Source organism: Lemur catta, chromosome 12, assembly GCF_020740605.2.
Source record: "Lemur catta isolate mLemCat1 chromosome 12, mLemCat1.pri, whole genome shotgun sequence".
NCBI classification, from domain to species: Eukaryota; Metazoa; Chordata; class Mammalia; order Primates; family Lemuridae; genus Lemur; species Lemur catta.
Window position 1 is genome coordinate 9608730 of NC_059139.1, and position 14681 is coordinate 9623410.

The window sequence follows — 14681 nt, forward strand, 5'->3', positions numbered from 1 at the left end:
AAAACCCTGACTGTGCTTAGGCCCAAATCTCTGCCAGTCTGAGCCGCACCCCTGGGCTGCCATGGCTGGGGTGGCCTGCGGCTGGGGGATGGCCAGTGTCCTGACGTGCATGTCATAGGCCGCTCAAACCTGGCTGTCACACTCCGCTTCCCCAGCCCGTTCACTTTGCCACTCTCCCTGCCAGCTATTTCACACGTCCTCCTCTTTCTCCCAACCTCCAGCATCTCTCTTTTCTCAGCTGATGATCTAGCTTCCTACTTCACTGAGAAAAACACAGCAATCGGAAAAGTACTTGTGTGAGCACCCCACCCACTGCTGTCCCCCGCCGACTGTCCCCTCCCCCAAAGCCAGCATCTCCTGTCTGCTGGATCATTCCCCAACACAAACAACAAGCTGAACTTCACCCCATCTTGATTGGTTTTCTGAAATCCATGTCCACACCTCTCTCTTCTTTAGAACAAACTCCTCAAAGGGGCTGTCTCTACTTGCTGTCCCCCTTTCTCTTACCCACTTCCATCAGGCCCCTGGGCCAGACCGCCTGGGCAAGGTCACCAGCAAGCCCTGACTGATGAATTCCACTGTCCGACCCTGGTGCCCCCTGCACCGCAGTCTCACCTGCTTCCGGTAGACGTAGCATGCAGCAATGGCGACCATGGTGGATTCTCCCACGAAGCCCGCCAGGAGGGAGCCCACGCCCAGGGTGGCACCATGTACTCTGGGGATGAGAACCCACATCTGTTAAAGCCCAGCTGGGGCCCAACAAAGTCAACGCCAAAAGCAGGAAAGTGAGTGTGGCCTAGAGAGGGTGGAGACCAGCAATGTCCTCGCTCTGCCGGCTTCCATGAGGTGACAACCATCCGTCTGCGTGGGGGGCCTAGAACTTGGGGCTGAGCCATCCCGCCCACAGCATGTGGATCCTACAGCACTTCCCTCCCTCCCCCAGGGGACAGAGCTCCCTGAGGGCAGGAACTGTGGCCTTCCTCTCTTCCGTGTTCACCTCCCAGCATGTGCCCTAAGCCCATACTGCTGCCATTACTCGCACATGGGCCTGACCCCAAAAGTACTTCCCTAGAATGGATCTCAAGAGCCTCAGCCTGGTGCTCAGGCAGAAAAACAAAACATCATTCTGAATTTCTAATGCCAGAGATGCTTGGGGATTTCACATGAAGACGTACCTCTGGACAGGGTACTTAAGTGGCAGAAGGACCCACAGCCCGAATCCCCTGGCAACATACCCCAGGTAGGGCAGGACCACGAGGCTGGCAATGAGGACGATGATCCGCAGCACGGAGCTGGGTGCCAGGACGAAGGTCTTCTTCAGTGTCATCAGCCACCCAGTGAGATGGGCCCTGACAGTGACTGCGGGAAGAGCACAGGGCGGTCAGCGACGCCTGCCTCTGTCCCGTCCTGCTGCCTTGGCCAGAGCAGCACAGCCCAGGTTCAGGGGCTGATGCGGACCCGGGCCTTGCTGCTGTGGCCCAGCCCCTGTCCCCGCCTGGGCTTCCCACCTTCTTAGAGCCCTTTGGATTCAGACGGCTGGGGACAGGCAGGCTGCTTGTGCCACTGTGACCGCCATCTCCCGAGTGGATGGCCCTGCCCCACCCCCAGCCCAGCCTCCACCTCTGAGCATCCATCTCTCACAGAGAGAAGAGCTACACCTTGACAGGGCTGTAGTTTGAAGCCGGGTGAGCAGAAAAGCTGAGACCAGAAGTCGTGTTCCCCTCCTGCGTCTGACCTGACATCCTCGGTGTGGGGACCAGTGTGGTGGGCCAGGAGAGGGGACCGCTCTATTCCCTCCAAGCTGCCCTGACCACCCCTCGCTCTTCCCCTCATCATGCGGCCACAGTAGTGCATGTTGTCATTTTACAATGACGTGTCCCCCTGAGCAGGGGTGCAGGGCACAGGGGACAGCAGGGATCGCTGCGTAAGGGCGTGTGCAGGACACAGACAGAGCCTTGCCCGTGTCAGTAGGAAGTGCCCTGAGCATCGAGATTCTATCTGAAGCTGGAAAGGGCTTGAGGAAGTGCAGGCCAGGTGGGGACCTTGAAGGGAGGGGCCCTTCACCTTCAGTGGGTGGCACCAGACAAAGGCTTGAGGAGGGGGAAGTGCTTGCTCCTGGGATAGCAACTCCTTTCCAGGGTATGTATGTGTAGAAGGAAGAATCTGGGTCTTCTGGGTCTAGCTGGAAGCCTTGTACTTAGGAAGTTCACTTTCTTCCCTTAGGCACAGACAGACCCACAGGCATACGCTAATCCAGTTGGTCCAAACTAGGCCATACTGGGCGGAGTAGCAGCTATCTGGAAGCCCTTCGTCTTACAGGCCAGGAAGTGCAGGCAAGAGGAGATTAAAGGCCAGCCGCACACCCGGTGACAGCCTGCTCCCAGCGGGGCTCTTCAGGACCCTCAGATCCAGCCCACGGGAAACAAACTGTAGTTGTCTTAATCTCTAAGCACAGCTTCCTCTCGGCAGCATCACTTTCCAGAGCTTGGCTCACCAAGCGTCCACCCAACAAAGTCCAGGCACCATCCTAGTGCTACGATGTTCCAGCCATTCCTCCATGTCTGCCACAGCCCTGACAGTGACGCCACAAGACCTGGCCTCCAGGAGTGCTCAGTGTCTAAGAGCAGGGCTGCCTGTGGCTTACCTTGGGGACAGCACAGGGCTAGCAGGGTACACCAGTGGCCCTTGCCAGGACTAGCTCCATGGCTCATTTCTTAACCTAACTGTGGCTTTGTAGATTCTGACTTCTCGGGTTAATGATTTAGGTGGATTTTTTTGGCAGTTGATTTTTGTCTGGATGATATACACTTGGTATAGAATTTAAAAGGTACAAAAGGAAATACAGTACAAAGGTCTTTCTCCCAGTTGTGACTTCCCACACCCTTGTCCCGCTTCCCACAGGCAACCACTGTTAGCAGCTTGCCGAGTTACTTCTAGAAACAGATTACAGCTATGCAAGCACTTAGCATATACACATGATAATGAAGATATGCATGTATATTTCCTATCCATTTGTTATAGAAATGGTCACCTACTGATCAGCCATCCTGCAACCTGCTTTTCTCATTTAATCTAGAACTACCTGACTCTTGTATAGCTCATGCTGCCGTGTTAGCTTGGTAATTTTCAAACCGCCTTATGTGTTGGCCAGGGGCATTGTCCTTTCTGACCATTCACCACTGGCCTCAACTTGCACTGGAGTCTTCCTGTCTCCAGCAGTTCTCTGTGCACATCTCCGGGTTTCAGCAGTAAACTCACTCTATTTTCTTTTTTGCATTTCACTTTTTAAATTAATATACTATAAATTGTTTTTTTGCCGTACAGTTCTAAGAATTTTAATACATGCGCAGATTTGTGTAACCACCAGCACAATCAAGACAGAGGGCAGTTCTGTTGTCCCCTCAAAACTCCACATGGTATCTTTTTGGGTCTATTTTCTTTTTTACTATGTTTACAATCACTGCACTTTAAAAAACAACTTATGCCTGTTTGATTCACTTCTTGAAACTGTATCCTACTAGCTCTTTCTAATCCATTGTAAAATTTTACATTTTTGTTGGTGACGTGCTTGTAAACACTTCCAGTGAAAAAAGACTTAAATGAGCATGACAATAAATAGGAATGTTTCTTTCATTCTCTGTTTTTCCTTACCTGGAACTGGGAAGAAAGAGAAGATCCGCAAAGGAACGACACAGAGCTCTGCGAAGGCAAAGTCCACTCCAATGATGTCTATCAAAATTTTCTCAGAAACGTTGGGGGTCCAGAACATCACAAAACAGAGCTGGAGGGAAAAAGACATGGAGCAAGCATGTAAGGACAAGGTATAATGAGTGAAATGGGAAAGGCAGATGTTGCACAACCCCTGAGGACCGACTGTGAAAGACAGTGGACCTGCCCGATGGGTGGCAGCCACGCTAGTCCGAGGGCTGCCACCTCCCTGCCTTGCGAAGCAGATCAGGAAGTGTGGCAACAGGTCCTCCTGGAAGCTGGGGTAAGGGCAGGGCCCAGCACAGGCTGGCTGAGAGTCTAGATAGTAAGCAAGCCGCTCAGTTCCGCTTCCAGTGCTAGCAACTGTGTCTCCCTGAACTTGGCAGGAAACAGGATTTTGGTCTCTGGATAAGGCAAAACAGGGTACCTGGCATGGCTAATGGCAGAGTGACTATAGGCTGAGTACCCCTTATCTAAGATGCTTGGGACCGGAAGTGTTTTGGATTCTGGATTTTTTCAGATTTTGGAATACGTGCGTTATACTTACTGGTTGAGCATCCCTAATTAATTCCAGATGGCTCCAATGAACATTTACTTTCCGTCACGTTAGCAGCACTCAAAATGTTTCAGATTTGGGGGCATTTAGGATTTTGGGATTAGGGATACTCAATCTCTACATGGAAAACATACAGATTAAGACAAGGGTGACTTGTGTGTCCCAGCTTTCTTCCTCTCCTGGGCTCCCAGAACACGGGAAAACAGTAGAGTGCCACCCAGCCCACACCAGGCAGGAGACCCAGAGTGGTCTCTGAGGCATCTGACCAGCCCAGGAAGGAAAACCTAGAGTTCCTGAAATCAGGGGCTCCCAACAGAGCAGGCCCACTCAGCCAGCCGTCGGGGAGGCCTGCGCAGTGATAGATCTCACCTCGCTGTTCGCGGCTCCCAGCCAGCTCCTAGCGCCCGCTCGTACACCCGCGGGACACCAGACCTTAACGAAGTCCTCTAATGTGAAGAGTTCAAAACAAAGGCACAAAAAACAACACGGAGGAAACAAATACAGTGCAGAGACAGAGAGAGGGAAAAAAGCCTCTTTTGCACTGATGCTCTCTGAGAGATGGGAGAAGAAACTGCATCCATGAAGCAAGAACAGGATGGAAATGTTATAAAAAAGGCAGAACAAAAGAGAAGTTGTGGGAATGAAAAACATGGAGGCAGAAATGAAAAAGTCACTAACTGACAGATAAAGTTAGGGAAATGTACCACAAAGGCAGAACGGAAGGATAAAGGTATGGAAAGTACAGGAGAAGAGACTTAAAAAGTAAAGGTCCAACATTCAAGTAATAGTCATTCTAGAAACAGGGAACAGCAGAAATCTCAGCTGACAGGTCCCAGTTTCAAGACCGAAAGGCCCATCACATGGAGGCAGCGGAGAGGGTGGGAGAAGACCTGCCGGGCCTGTCACCGAGTGCCTCTGGGAACAGAGAAGAGAGCTTAGGAGCTTCCGGCCTTCGGCTTCTCAACAGCTCGGAAAGCTAGAAGATGTGGCACGGTAAGTTGGGAGGGAAAACGATTTCTGTCCTAGGACTCTAAAGCAAACTGGCAATCAAGTTGTGTTTAAAAGAAAGATATTTTCAATATTCAAGGCCTTCCAAAAGTTTGCATCCCGTGCATACTTTTTCCAGAAGCTACTGTGGGGGGCGGGTATGCTCTGCCCAAGCAAGTGAGTCACCCGGGAAAAAAGGGAAAGTCATGGGATGGGACACAAGGCAAGAGCAAGGCAGGTCTCTGCGGTGGGGGGAAGGGACCCCAGGAAGGCTGCGATAGGCCTTCAGGGCAGCTCATCCGCACGGCGGGGGCGGGGGCCTCCAGGAGATGCCAGCTACCTGAGGGGTTTGAATACATGAACTAAGAAAAATTACAATTAAGACAATTATTAAGTCCAAGAAAAACTGAGTATGTTAAGAAAGGAGGGGAACGACGGCTCAGTGGTCACAACCTGTCAGAGGGCTGGGGGTGCCTGTGGGAGCAGGAGAGGGACCAGGGAGGGAGGCGGGAGGGCTGGGGATGGCCATTGTTGTTAACCATCCTCATAGAACTGACTTCACACTTCGTGATTTTAAAAACTTGAATTAAAAAAAAAATGTAATGACATCACTTTGGAAGGTAATGTTAAAAACATGCCTGTTCCATCAAACAGTTGTCTCCTTTTCTTGAAATGCAAGGGATTGTCTGAAATAAAACTGAATATATTATAAAATGAATTACAGTCATATAAAAACAGAACACTGAACTTTTAGAAAATACATCCTTTTAGGCTTTGGGTAAATTAAGTTTCATGGAATTAGGCTGGCTCTATTTACTGTCATGTTGAAATATTTCAGAAAATACACCAGAGAGCTATCATAAATATGTTTCACTTTATAAATGCAATGGAGCTGTATCCCTGCGTACTTTCAGTGTACTGGCAGAGGTACTATCATTTAATCCTATTGCCTGATGCCAGTATTCACAACCCATCTTTGAGACAAAGGGAACAATACTTCCTTAGATCTGGCACCTCAGAGCTCAGGGACTTTATTACCTGAATGCCCTGGACAAGTGGCTCTGCCGTGTTTTCCCACTGCAAAGTTGGCAGCCCGAGATGGTGAGACATCACTCCCGGGTGCAGCCCAGGGAGGGCAGCAATTTCATATTATGACTCCAAACAACACTGAGCATGGCACTGGAACATAACTCATTTCCTGCTCTATATCCCATTCTGACAAAGAGATGGATCATCCCTGATCCCAGCTTTGCTTTATATTAGGCCCCAAATATTTCCCACAGCAGCAAAGCTGTAAAGAACTGAGAAAAGGGAGAGCCGTCCCGAGTCTGGGCTGGACCCGTGCCAGAGGTGGGTGAGCCATCCTGCGCTTCGACACCTGGGCCATGTGCTGCTAGAAGCTTAAGCTCCCAGGAGAATCATTAACATGTTTTATTTATTTTGCAGCCAGACAGGGAAGATCTGAATGTGAGATAATGCCCCAAAGGAATGTTGCAATCTCTGGGCTTTGCAAAATCATTATAAAGAGGCTTTTAAGCTTCAGAGAACCAGGGAAAAAGGAGAGTGTAAACTGCAAGTCAAGAGAAGGATGGTGCCAGGGGCCCCCTGTGGCTAACAAAGCCAGGTAATTCCCCCCCGGGCTCCACCTGTAGGCCTTTTACTATCCTATAGGAGATGATCAATTAACCTTTGGAGGAGGGAGTCCAATTTGAGGACACAACAATAGCGAGTGTGCCCACATCACTTGAGACATTTACATCAACATCAACTAACTGCATGTGAACACAGTGCTTGTTCCTTGGACACAACCACACCGGTTTGCTGGATCTCTAACGGGAGCTTCCTGGGATAGTGGCTCAATATTCCACTTCTGAAATTCCACAGTGTAATTTAACTTGGCACTACCAAATCACTCTGTTCTTTATCTGGTGTCTGTCTGTGCCACACAAGTGCTTTTTCAGAGTTTTCAACCACATACACCCAGAACCTAGATTGGGTCTTCTGGTAGCATTGTTCCTGGAGCTGTCAGTCTGGTCTGGAGTTTGGACAGTCACAGTAGCTAAAGGGAAGGAACACTGCATTTATCAAACCTCCCTTCTCTTTCTCCCTGAAGGCTTTGAAGCCTTTGCCATGCTTCCAGTATGAAAATGCTGCCTCACCCTCCAGCCCTGCACCCGCCAGAAAGGAATGCATGTAACTTAGAAGTGGGCATGGTGTTTGTTAAAAGCTACAATGCCCATCTGTGGGTCAGCTTCCCCTAAGCAAAGTACTGAGCCCTAGCATAATATCAGACCAAGTGTAAGCAGCTCCTTTCAAAAAAGAAAAGCGTTAGAAGTTCCCCTGACAAAGAGTGTTTCAGGGAAAGTGTCATTCTAAGGAGTTCACCCAGAGTAGCCTTGACTCAGAACACGCCCTCCCCACTGGCCATGACATGCTGTGTTCTTCAAATATTTGCAGAGCCTAATGGCATTGCCTTTTCCAAACCAGAACACAAACCTAATAAACTGCTGTCACTGAATGTGATTTGTTCCTCTGAGCAGATGCAGGGCTGGGTTTTCGGCTGTAGAGTTTGCCGTCAAGATCATCTCATTAGGAAGCAGCCTTCAAAACAGAACGACCCACCAAGTGCCCAGATCTTGGTTTTTCTATTTATTCCCCAATGAGGGGAATCAGGGCTCCTTGGAGAAATGGCTCATTCTACGACCAAGGCAGAGAGAGACTGCAAGACAATTAGCCTGGAGGATGTGTAATGCCAGGAATAAGGAATTGCTCAAAAACCAAAACAATGGGGACCCGTCGAAGGGACAGGAGCCCATCAGAAGGAGCTTCCAATGGCCAAGGCTGAAACAATCCGAGCAACATAAATAATGCAGTATTGAATCACATCCCAAAGTATAAAATAAACATCCACGAGTCCACGGTGACAAACAAATGGGGGAAAAGGGACAAATTTCCTACACAGAATTCTAAATAATTCATCAGACACTCCCCTCTGAGGCGGGTGGAACACACCTCCCCACTCCCTATGTGTGGGCAGACCGGTCACTTCCTTCCAAAAAGTGCAGTACGCAGAGGGGACAAGTAGCTTGACGGTGGATAAATTAGCAAACGTTACATTGGCCAGATGATCAAGGTCAACTCCAGCAGTTGACAGTGCTTACCCTTGATAAGACACAATGAGAACAGCACCTTAGCTTCGTGGCCTTCCTCCCCCAAATCCATAAGCCCCGTCTAACCATGAGAAAAACCTCAAACCAACCCACGTTGAGGGACATTCTACCAGATTCCTGGCCGGTGCTCCTTACAAGTGTCAAGGCCTCAAAAACAAGGAAAGTCTGAGAAACTGTCGCGGGGCAGCGGAGGCTAAGGAGACATGATGACTAAATGTAATGGGGTGTTTTGGATGGGATCCTGGAATGGAAAAAGGACACGAGAAAACAAACCGGCGAGATCTCAACCGTGGAGTTTAGTTCATGGTCATGTCCTAGTGTTGGTTCCTTGGTTGTGACAGATGTTCCACAGTAAAGAAAGGTGTGAGTGAGGGGCACACAGGAACTGTGCACTGTCTTCACAATGTTTCAGTAAACCTAAAGCTACTCTGAAAGGAAAAAAAAGGTTATTAAAAAAGGAAGAAGACCCATAACCCCCTTCTCTTTTATTTGACAGATTGTGATTCTTTTCCTGAGGACCAGACACTGACCGTGAAATGTCTGCTTTGAACTTTGAAATACTTATTTGTATTCTAAGATATTTTGATCCCAACTAGAGACTAGTCCCCTTGCTGTCCCTTATTCTGCCTTCATGATTGCTGGGTAGGCGTCCTCCATTCTGTAATCGTAGGAGCCTCTTTAGACGCTAACCACCACTGGGCCACAGCTCTTTTATCCCCAACCTCAACTTGCAGTTCTGGTCAGTATATGTCTTGACAAAGTGTTACTACCCACATTAAGGTCCCCAAATAGGTGTAGAGAGTGCAGAGGTGATGAAGGAGGCCCCCAGCCTTACAGAAATAGCACCCCTGGGTCTTATGATAGTGCAGTCAGAGTCAACTGTGACTAGAGCCACAGGAGGGAGATCTTAACAAGATCTGCTTCCCTGGAGGAAGAGGGAGCCCTGGGTGGTCCCTGAGCTGCTCCAGGGATCATCTGAGTCTCTTTCCCAAGAATCTGAAATTGGATCCAAAGACTCCTATTCTCTCCATCAGCATTTGAACCCGGAAAATATACAAACCCAGCCACAGTAGGACAGCCATTCCTGGGTGTCCTTAGAGAAGCCGTTCTACAAGGGAACATTACCAGGGGCTCTGGGTTTGGACTTAATTTCCATAAACCATTGACTGTGCTTTTGAGGAACTCACAAAGCTGTCTCCATTACCCTGAATAACTGAAATTAGTAGTAAACGAGAAGGTCTTTCACCCTGCAGTTAGAAAAAGTAAAATACATGCAGCTGTTTTGAGTAAAACTTATTGGCCCTGGACCTCATTTTTGTTTACCTGGGTTTAGTCCCCCTGCGCACCCCAGTCAGACCTGTGGTTAGCCCTGAAGGACACAAAGAGCACAAGGAGGTGGCCCCGAGCCCGGCTAGGGATGCAATTCCTGCCCCACGTTTCTCTGGGGTTTGCGTCTAGGCAGGTCCCTGGAGCACACCTGGCCTCAGCCACGTTCTGTGAAATGGGGATGGTGTCCCCCTCACAGGGCTGCTGCGAGGACCAGGGCCAGTCTGCCAACTCTTTGGACGGGTCCACGCTGAGACAAGGGGTTGACTCCATAAAGCAAATCAAGGCCCGGCTGCCTTCACTAAGAAAGTCTTGCCACCCAGACAACGCCCGCTGAACTAGACATCACAGTGATTGAGCTGATTTACGTTCTGGTGCCGGCTCCTCCTCCCATCACCGCCCACCGGACCACCAGCACCAGCGTGTGGACCCGAGCTGGGGAGCACAGGACACCTCTACCAGCGCGGGGCACGTTGCACGTGGTCGATCAATATCGGCTGTTCTTGTACATTTCTATGGCTTCCACAAAGGGATATGTGTTCTTTTTATCAGAAAACATTTTAAAATAAAACAGACCCCCGTATGTCTTCAAGCACATATGAGATAAAGTCGATTCTCATGTGTGCTTGGGACAGGGATGTGAGGAGTTTTGTCTCAGAGGGATGGGTGGCTTTCAGAAGGTGGCTGACAGCTCGGTTTTAACAGCCAGTGTCTTGGGAAACCGTGTCCCATGTCACCCCATGCGCAAGGCACGCTGATCTGATGCACTTGCGGGTGGGGAGGCCAAACAAGGCATGACTCAGATTACACACGTGCCTGTCTTGCTTGGCTTTCAGAGAGAGCTGATGCAGACCTAAGGAACACCACTTGGCCCTGACTCTTAGCATCAAATTGCGTTGGCTCCATGCACATGGGGTGGGGAAGGCATTCCCAAAGCGCATCACAGGTCACATCATGACTCTGGCTTTCTTGCTGAGAGAAATGGGAGCCACGGCAGGTTGTGGGTGGAGGAGGGACATGATCAGATCGACATTGTGGCAGCCTCACTCAGGGCTGTCTGGGGGGCCAGGGCAGAAGCAAGGAGCCCCATTAGGGGGCTACTGTGCCAGTCCCGGTGAGAGGGCTTGAACCAGCAGGGAAGTGAGAAATGGTTCAGTTTGGAGGTGTTTGAAGGCAGAGCTAACAGGATGAGTAAGGGACCAACGCATAGCCTAAAGAGAGGCCAGGGCAGAGCCGTGTGAGTGAGGCTGCAGGCGTGGCTGCCTCTGGACGCCCAGACACTTGAGAGCTGTCCCATGAGCTAGAGGGGACCTCTCTAGGAGCCCGTCTGATGTGACCATGGCTTGCCACATCCCAGATGGAATGACACAGCATTTCATCAGGACTGACTCTTAGAATCAGGGTGATCCCCAATGTAGAAAGAAAGAAATAGGCCATCTTTACCTGGTTGGAAACGCCTAAAGTGGACATGGGGTGTGAAAGGGACGCTTCTGCCTGATGCCTTGCTCAGCAGGACAGAGCCGGGCACCCTCACAAGGAAGGAGAGTGACTATTACGATCGTACGCAGTGGGGGGAGGTGGCAGACTTTTTATACAAGGTCAGGCTAGCAAAAATTTTAGTTGGCTGAAATAGGTGTAGCAAACCACACCTACTTATGATAGATGAAACTGCATGGATTACTGAGAGACACAGAGCTTAGTGTTCTAAGCTAAGGAGATTGGAAAAGCATATTACAAAGTGTCTTTAAAGTCTTTGATAGCCTCTGTTTGGCTTGTTGGTAACCATAATTATTATACATCTATCTTGAATATTTCCATAAGAGAGTTGATGCTACCATCGACTTATAGCATATTCACGGTAAAATTAACATTTTAAGATGTAGCTTCGGCCGGGCGCGGTGGCTCACGCCTGTAATCCTAGCTCTGGGAGGCCGAGGCGGGTGGATCGCTCGAGGTCAGGAGTTCGAGACCAGCCTGAGCAAGAGTGAGACCCCGTCTCTACTAAAAATAGAAAGAAATTATCTGGCCAACTAAAAATATATATACAAAAAAATTAGCCGGGCATGGTGGCTCATGCCTGTAGTCCCAGCTACTCAGGAGGCTGAGGCAGTAGGATCGCTTAAGCCCAGGAGTCTGAGGTTGCTGTGAGCTAGGCTGACGCCACGGCACTCACTCTAGCCTGGGCAACAAAGTGAGACTCTGTCTCAAAAAAAAAAAAAAAAAAAAAGATGTAGCTTTATAATCATTTTTTCAAGATTATGAAAATGAAATCATCACTGTTGTCATTTAGGTTTAATGAAATCGCCAAATATACACTGCGTCTTTCAGATCTAAAAAGGCTAAATTCTTACTAAGGCGCAGTGTTGGCTGGAAGGCCGTTAGACAGCAGGGGGCGCCATGCACCAAGCCCACAAGGCTGCTCCAGTGGTCAAACCTCTGCCCATTCCTTTAACCTGCAGGTTTAATTTTTTCCTATTCTCACTCCCCTGATCTGAAGAATATTTAGAAAGTTCCACATTCCAGCTTCTGTTTCACCTTTCCTTTTCCTCGACTAGTAATAGTCAATGTGGAACTTGTCGGGGGATGCAGGGAGGAAGCAGGGCAGCAACTGTTTAATGGGCCTGGAGTTTCAGTTCTGCAACTCAGTGATGGCTGATGACAGGAGCACAACAGTGTGAATGTGTTTAACTGCACCCTTAGAAATGGTTGGGATGGTACATTTTATGTACATTTTACCACAATTTAAAAAAAAATTTTTTTTTAATTGGAACCTGCTTATTACAACACCATGCTTGTTCATTTGCTAATTTTTTTTTTTTCAAACAGAGTCTCGCTCTGTCACCTGGGCTAGAGTGCAGTGGCATCATCCTACCTCACAGCAACCTCAGACTCCTGTTCTCAAGCAATTTTCCTGTCTCAGCCTCCCGAGTAGCTGAGACTACAAGTGCAAGCCACCACGCCTGGATAATTTTTCTATTTTTTGTAGAGATGGGGTCAGTCTCGTCTCAAACTCCTGACCTCAAGCGATCCTCCCATCTCAGCCTCCGAGAGTGTTAGGATTACAGGTGTGAGCCACCGTGCCTGGCCAATTTGCTAATTGTTTTATAATACACACCTGGATTTGCCCTGGCTTTTTTTTTTTTTGTCAGAGTCTCACTTTGTTGCCCAGGCTAGAGTGAGTGCTATGGCATCAGTCTAGCTCACAGCAACCTCAAACTCCTTAGCTTAAGCGATCCTACTGCTGAGTAGCTGGGACTACAGGCATGTGCCACCATGCCTGGCTAATTTTTTTTAAATATATATATTTTTAGTTGGCCAGATAATTTCTTTCTATTTTTAGTAGAGACGGGGTCTCACTCTTGCTCAGGCTGGTCTCGAACTCCTGACCTTGAGCGATCCTCCCGCCTCGGCCTCCCAGAGTGCTAGGATTACAGGCGTGAGCCACCGCGCCCAGCCATGCCCTGGCATTTTTATTATCAGGGCTTAGGTAGAGTTTTAGGGACCAGTCTTGTGTTTTAATCTCTGTGTCCCCCCAAACAAACCAGCCGCCCCCTCAAATCTACAGTGTGAGCTGACAGGCAAACTTGAACGCTGGACTGCCGGGGCGTGTAGAGAGCAGAGCGGAGGGAGGGCGGAGGCTCAGAGGGCAGGAGCTAACTCTTACCAATCACTCATCTATGCCAAGGGCGCCCCGTACGTTATTTCATCTAATCCTCATACGATCTCGGGATAGCTGCCTTATTTTCGCTCCTCTATTGATGAGGACGCAGGGCCTAAAGGGACTGTGTGATTTGCTCCAGGTCACCCACTGGTGACAGGGTAGAGAGGGCAAGATTTCAATCTGGGCTGTGGGGACTCGGAAGCTTCCTCCCCATTTCCGGGATGGCTTCGGCTGCTGACCCGTCCGCCCGGCACTCAGGGCACTGGTACAGCGAGGGGCACCAAAGCAGAAAGTTTTGAATTCCGTTTCTTTACCTTCGGTTCTCTTTCCATCCCCCAGGCACAAGAGAGTCATTTTGTTCTGCTGGAGCCTGGGAACAATGAGGCAGCAGTCTCTACCTCCCGGGGCAGGGGCGGCGGCCCCAGCAGTAACAAAGCCCCAAACAGGCCGCCTTTGTTCAGACAGAGGGTCAGCATGGTACCACAGCTGGAATACGGCCTCTGGGATCCGCCCAGCATGGCTGAGTGACAGTGGAGGCTTTCGGGGAAGGCTGGCAACAGGAAGGTGAGACTGGGTCATTCTTACGAACCAAACTTTTGACTTCGAAAACAGGGCCAAGTGGACAAGGGCCTGTTGGATAGCGGTTTTTACTGTGATATTTATCAGCTCGGATTTTGCTGCTCTCTAGCACACAATGGAAGGACTCAGGACTACTGCGCTCGACTGAGATGCAGCTTTGAATAACGGGATGCGACCGAGAACGAGGAATTCTCGGTGTGCTGTGCCCAGAAGCAGCAAGACAGGAGCAGAGAAAGCTCCCCAGAGCTCCGGCCCTCTCCTCCGCACAGGGACAGCGTGTATCTGTGGGAGTGGAGCCAATCGTGAATTGTGAGGTGCAAACTGGCCCTCACATCATGAAAAAAAGCTTCTAACTGGGGAAATGGAAGACTCGAGAGGCAGTGCTACACCAGGCTCCAGGCCTCCAACTTCTGGGCAGAGTGTTTCCCTTTCCCTTCAGCTGCCAGCAGTGCCTTAAAGGAGCTGCTCAGACCCTCAGAGGCCAGGTGGCCGGAGCTTGGGCTGTGCCAGGGATTAGGGACACTGTAAATCCTGCCATGGTCTGTAACCTTGATGCCTCTCAAAGGTGGCCACAGGCTCTGGAGGGGAGAGGCAGAGGCAGAGCTGGAATTTTTGTTTGTATCTTTGGGAAAGGTGCTTCCCTAAGGCTTATCTAGTGTGAGCAGCACGGAAGGTATTTTAAGGTTAGGTGCAG

General features: G+C 49.7%; 1 protein-coding gene and 1 long non-coding RNA gene across 3 annotated transcripts in view; one reads left to right on the forward strand and one right to left on the reverse strand.

Annotated features, from left to right (window-relative positions):
- The window catches only part of ANKH (ANKH inorganic pyrophosphate transport regulator), a 133202-nt gene that overhangs the window by 2145 nt on the left and 116376 nt on the right, over nt 1-14681 (reverse strand). For both annotated transcript variants that reach the window (XM_045566389.1, XM_045566388.1), the window contains 3 exons: nt 3652-3781; nt 1236-1359; nt 616-715 (listed from right to left, as the gene is read on the reverse strand). In XM_045566389.1, the coding sequence (XP_045422345.1) occupies nt 616-715; nt 1236-1359; nt 3652-3781 (354 nt within the window). The remainder of the gene's footprint in view (nt 1-615; nt 716-1235; nt 1360-3651; nt 3782-14681) is intronic.
- On the forward strand, nt 1650-10337 carry LOC123648536. Its single transcript, XR_006738653.1, has 3 exons — nt 1650-5257; nt 6698-6875; nt 8918-10337. It is a non-coding gene; the product is annotated as an uncharacterized LOC123648536 (long non-coding RNA).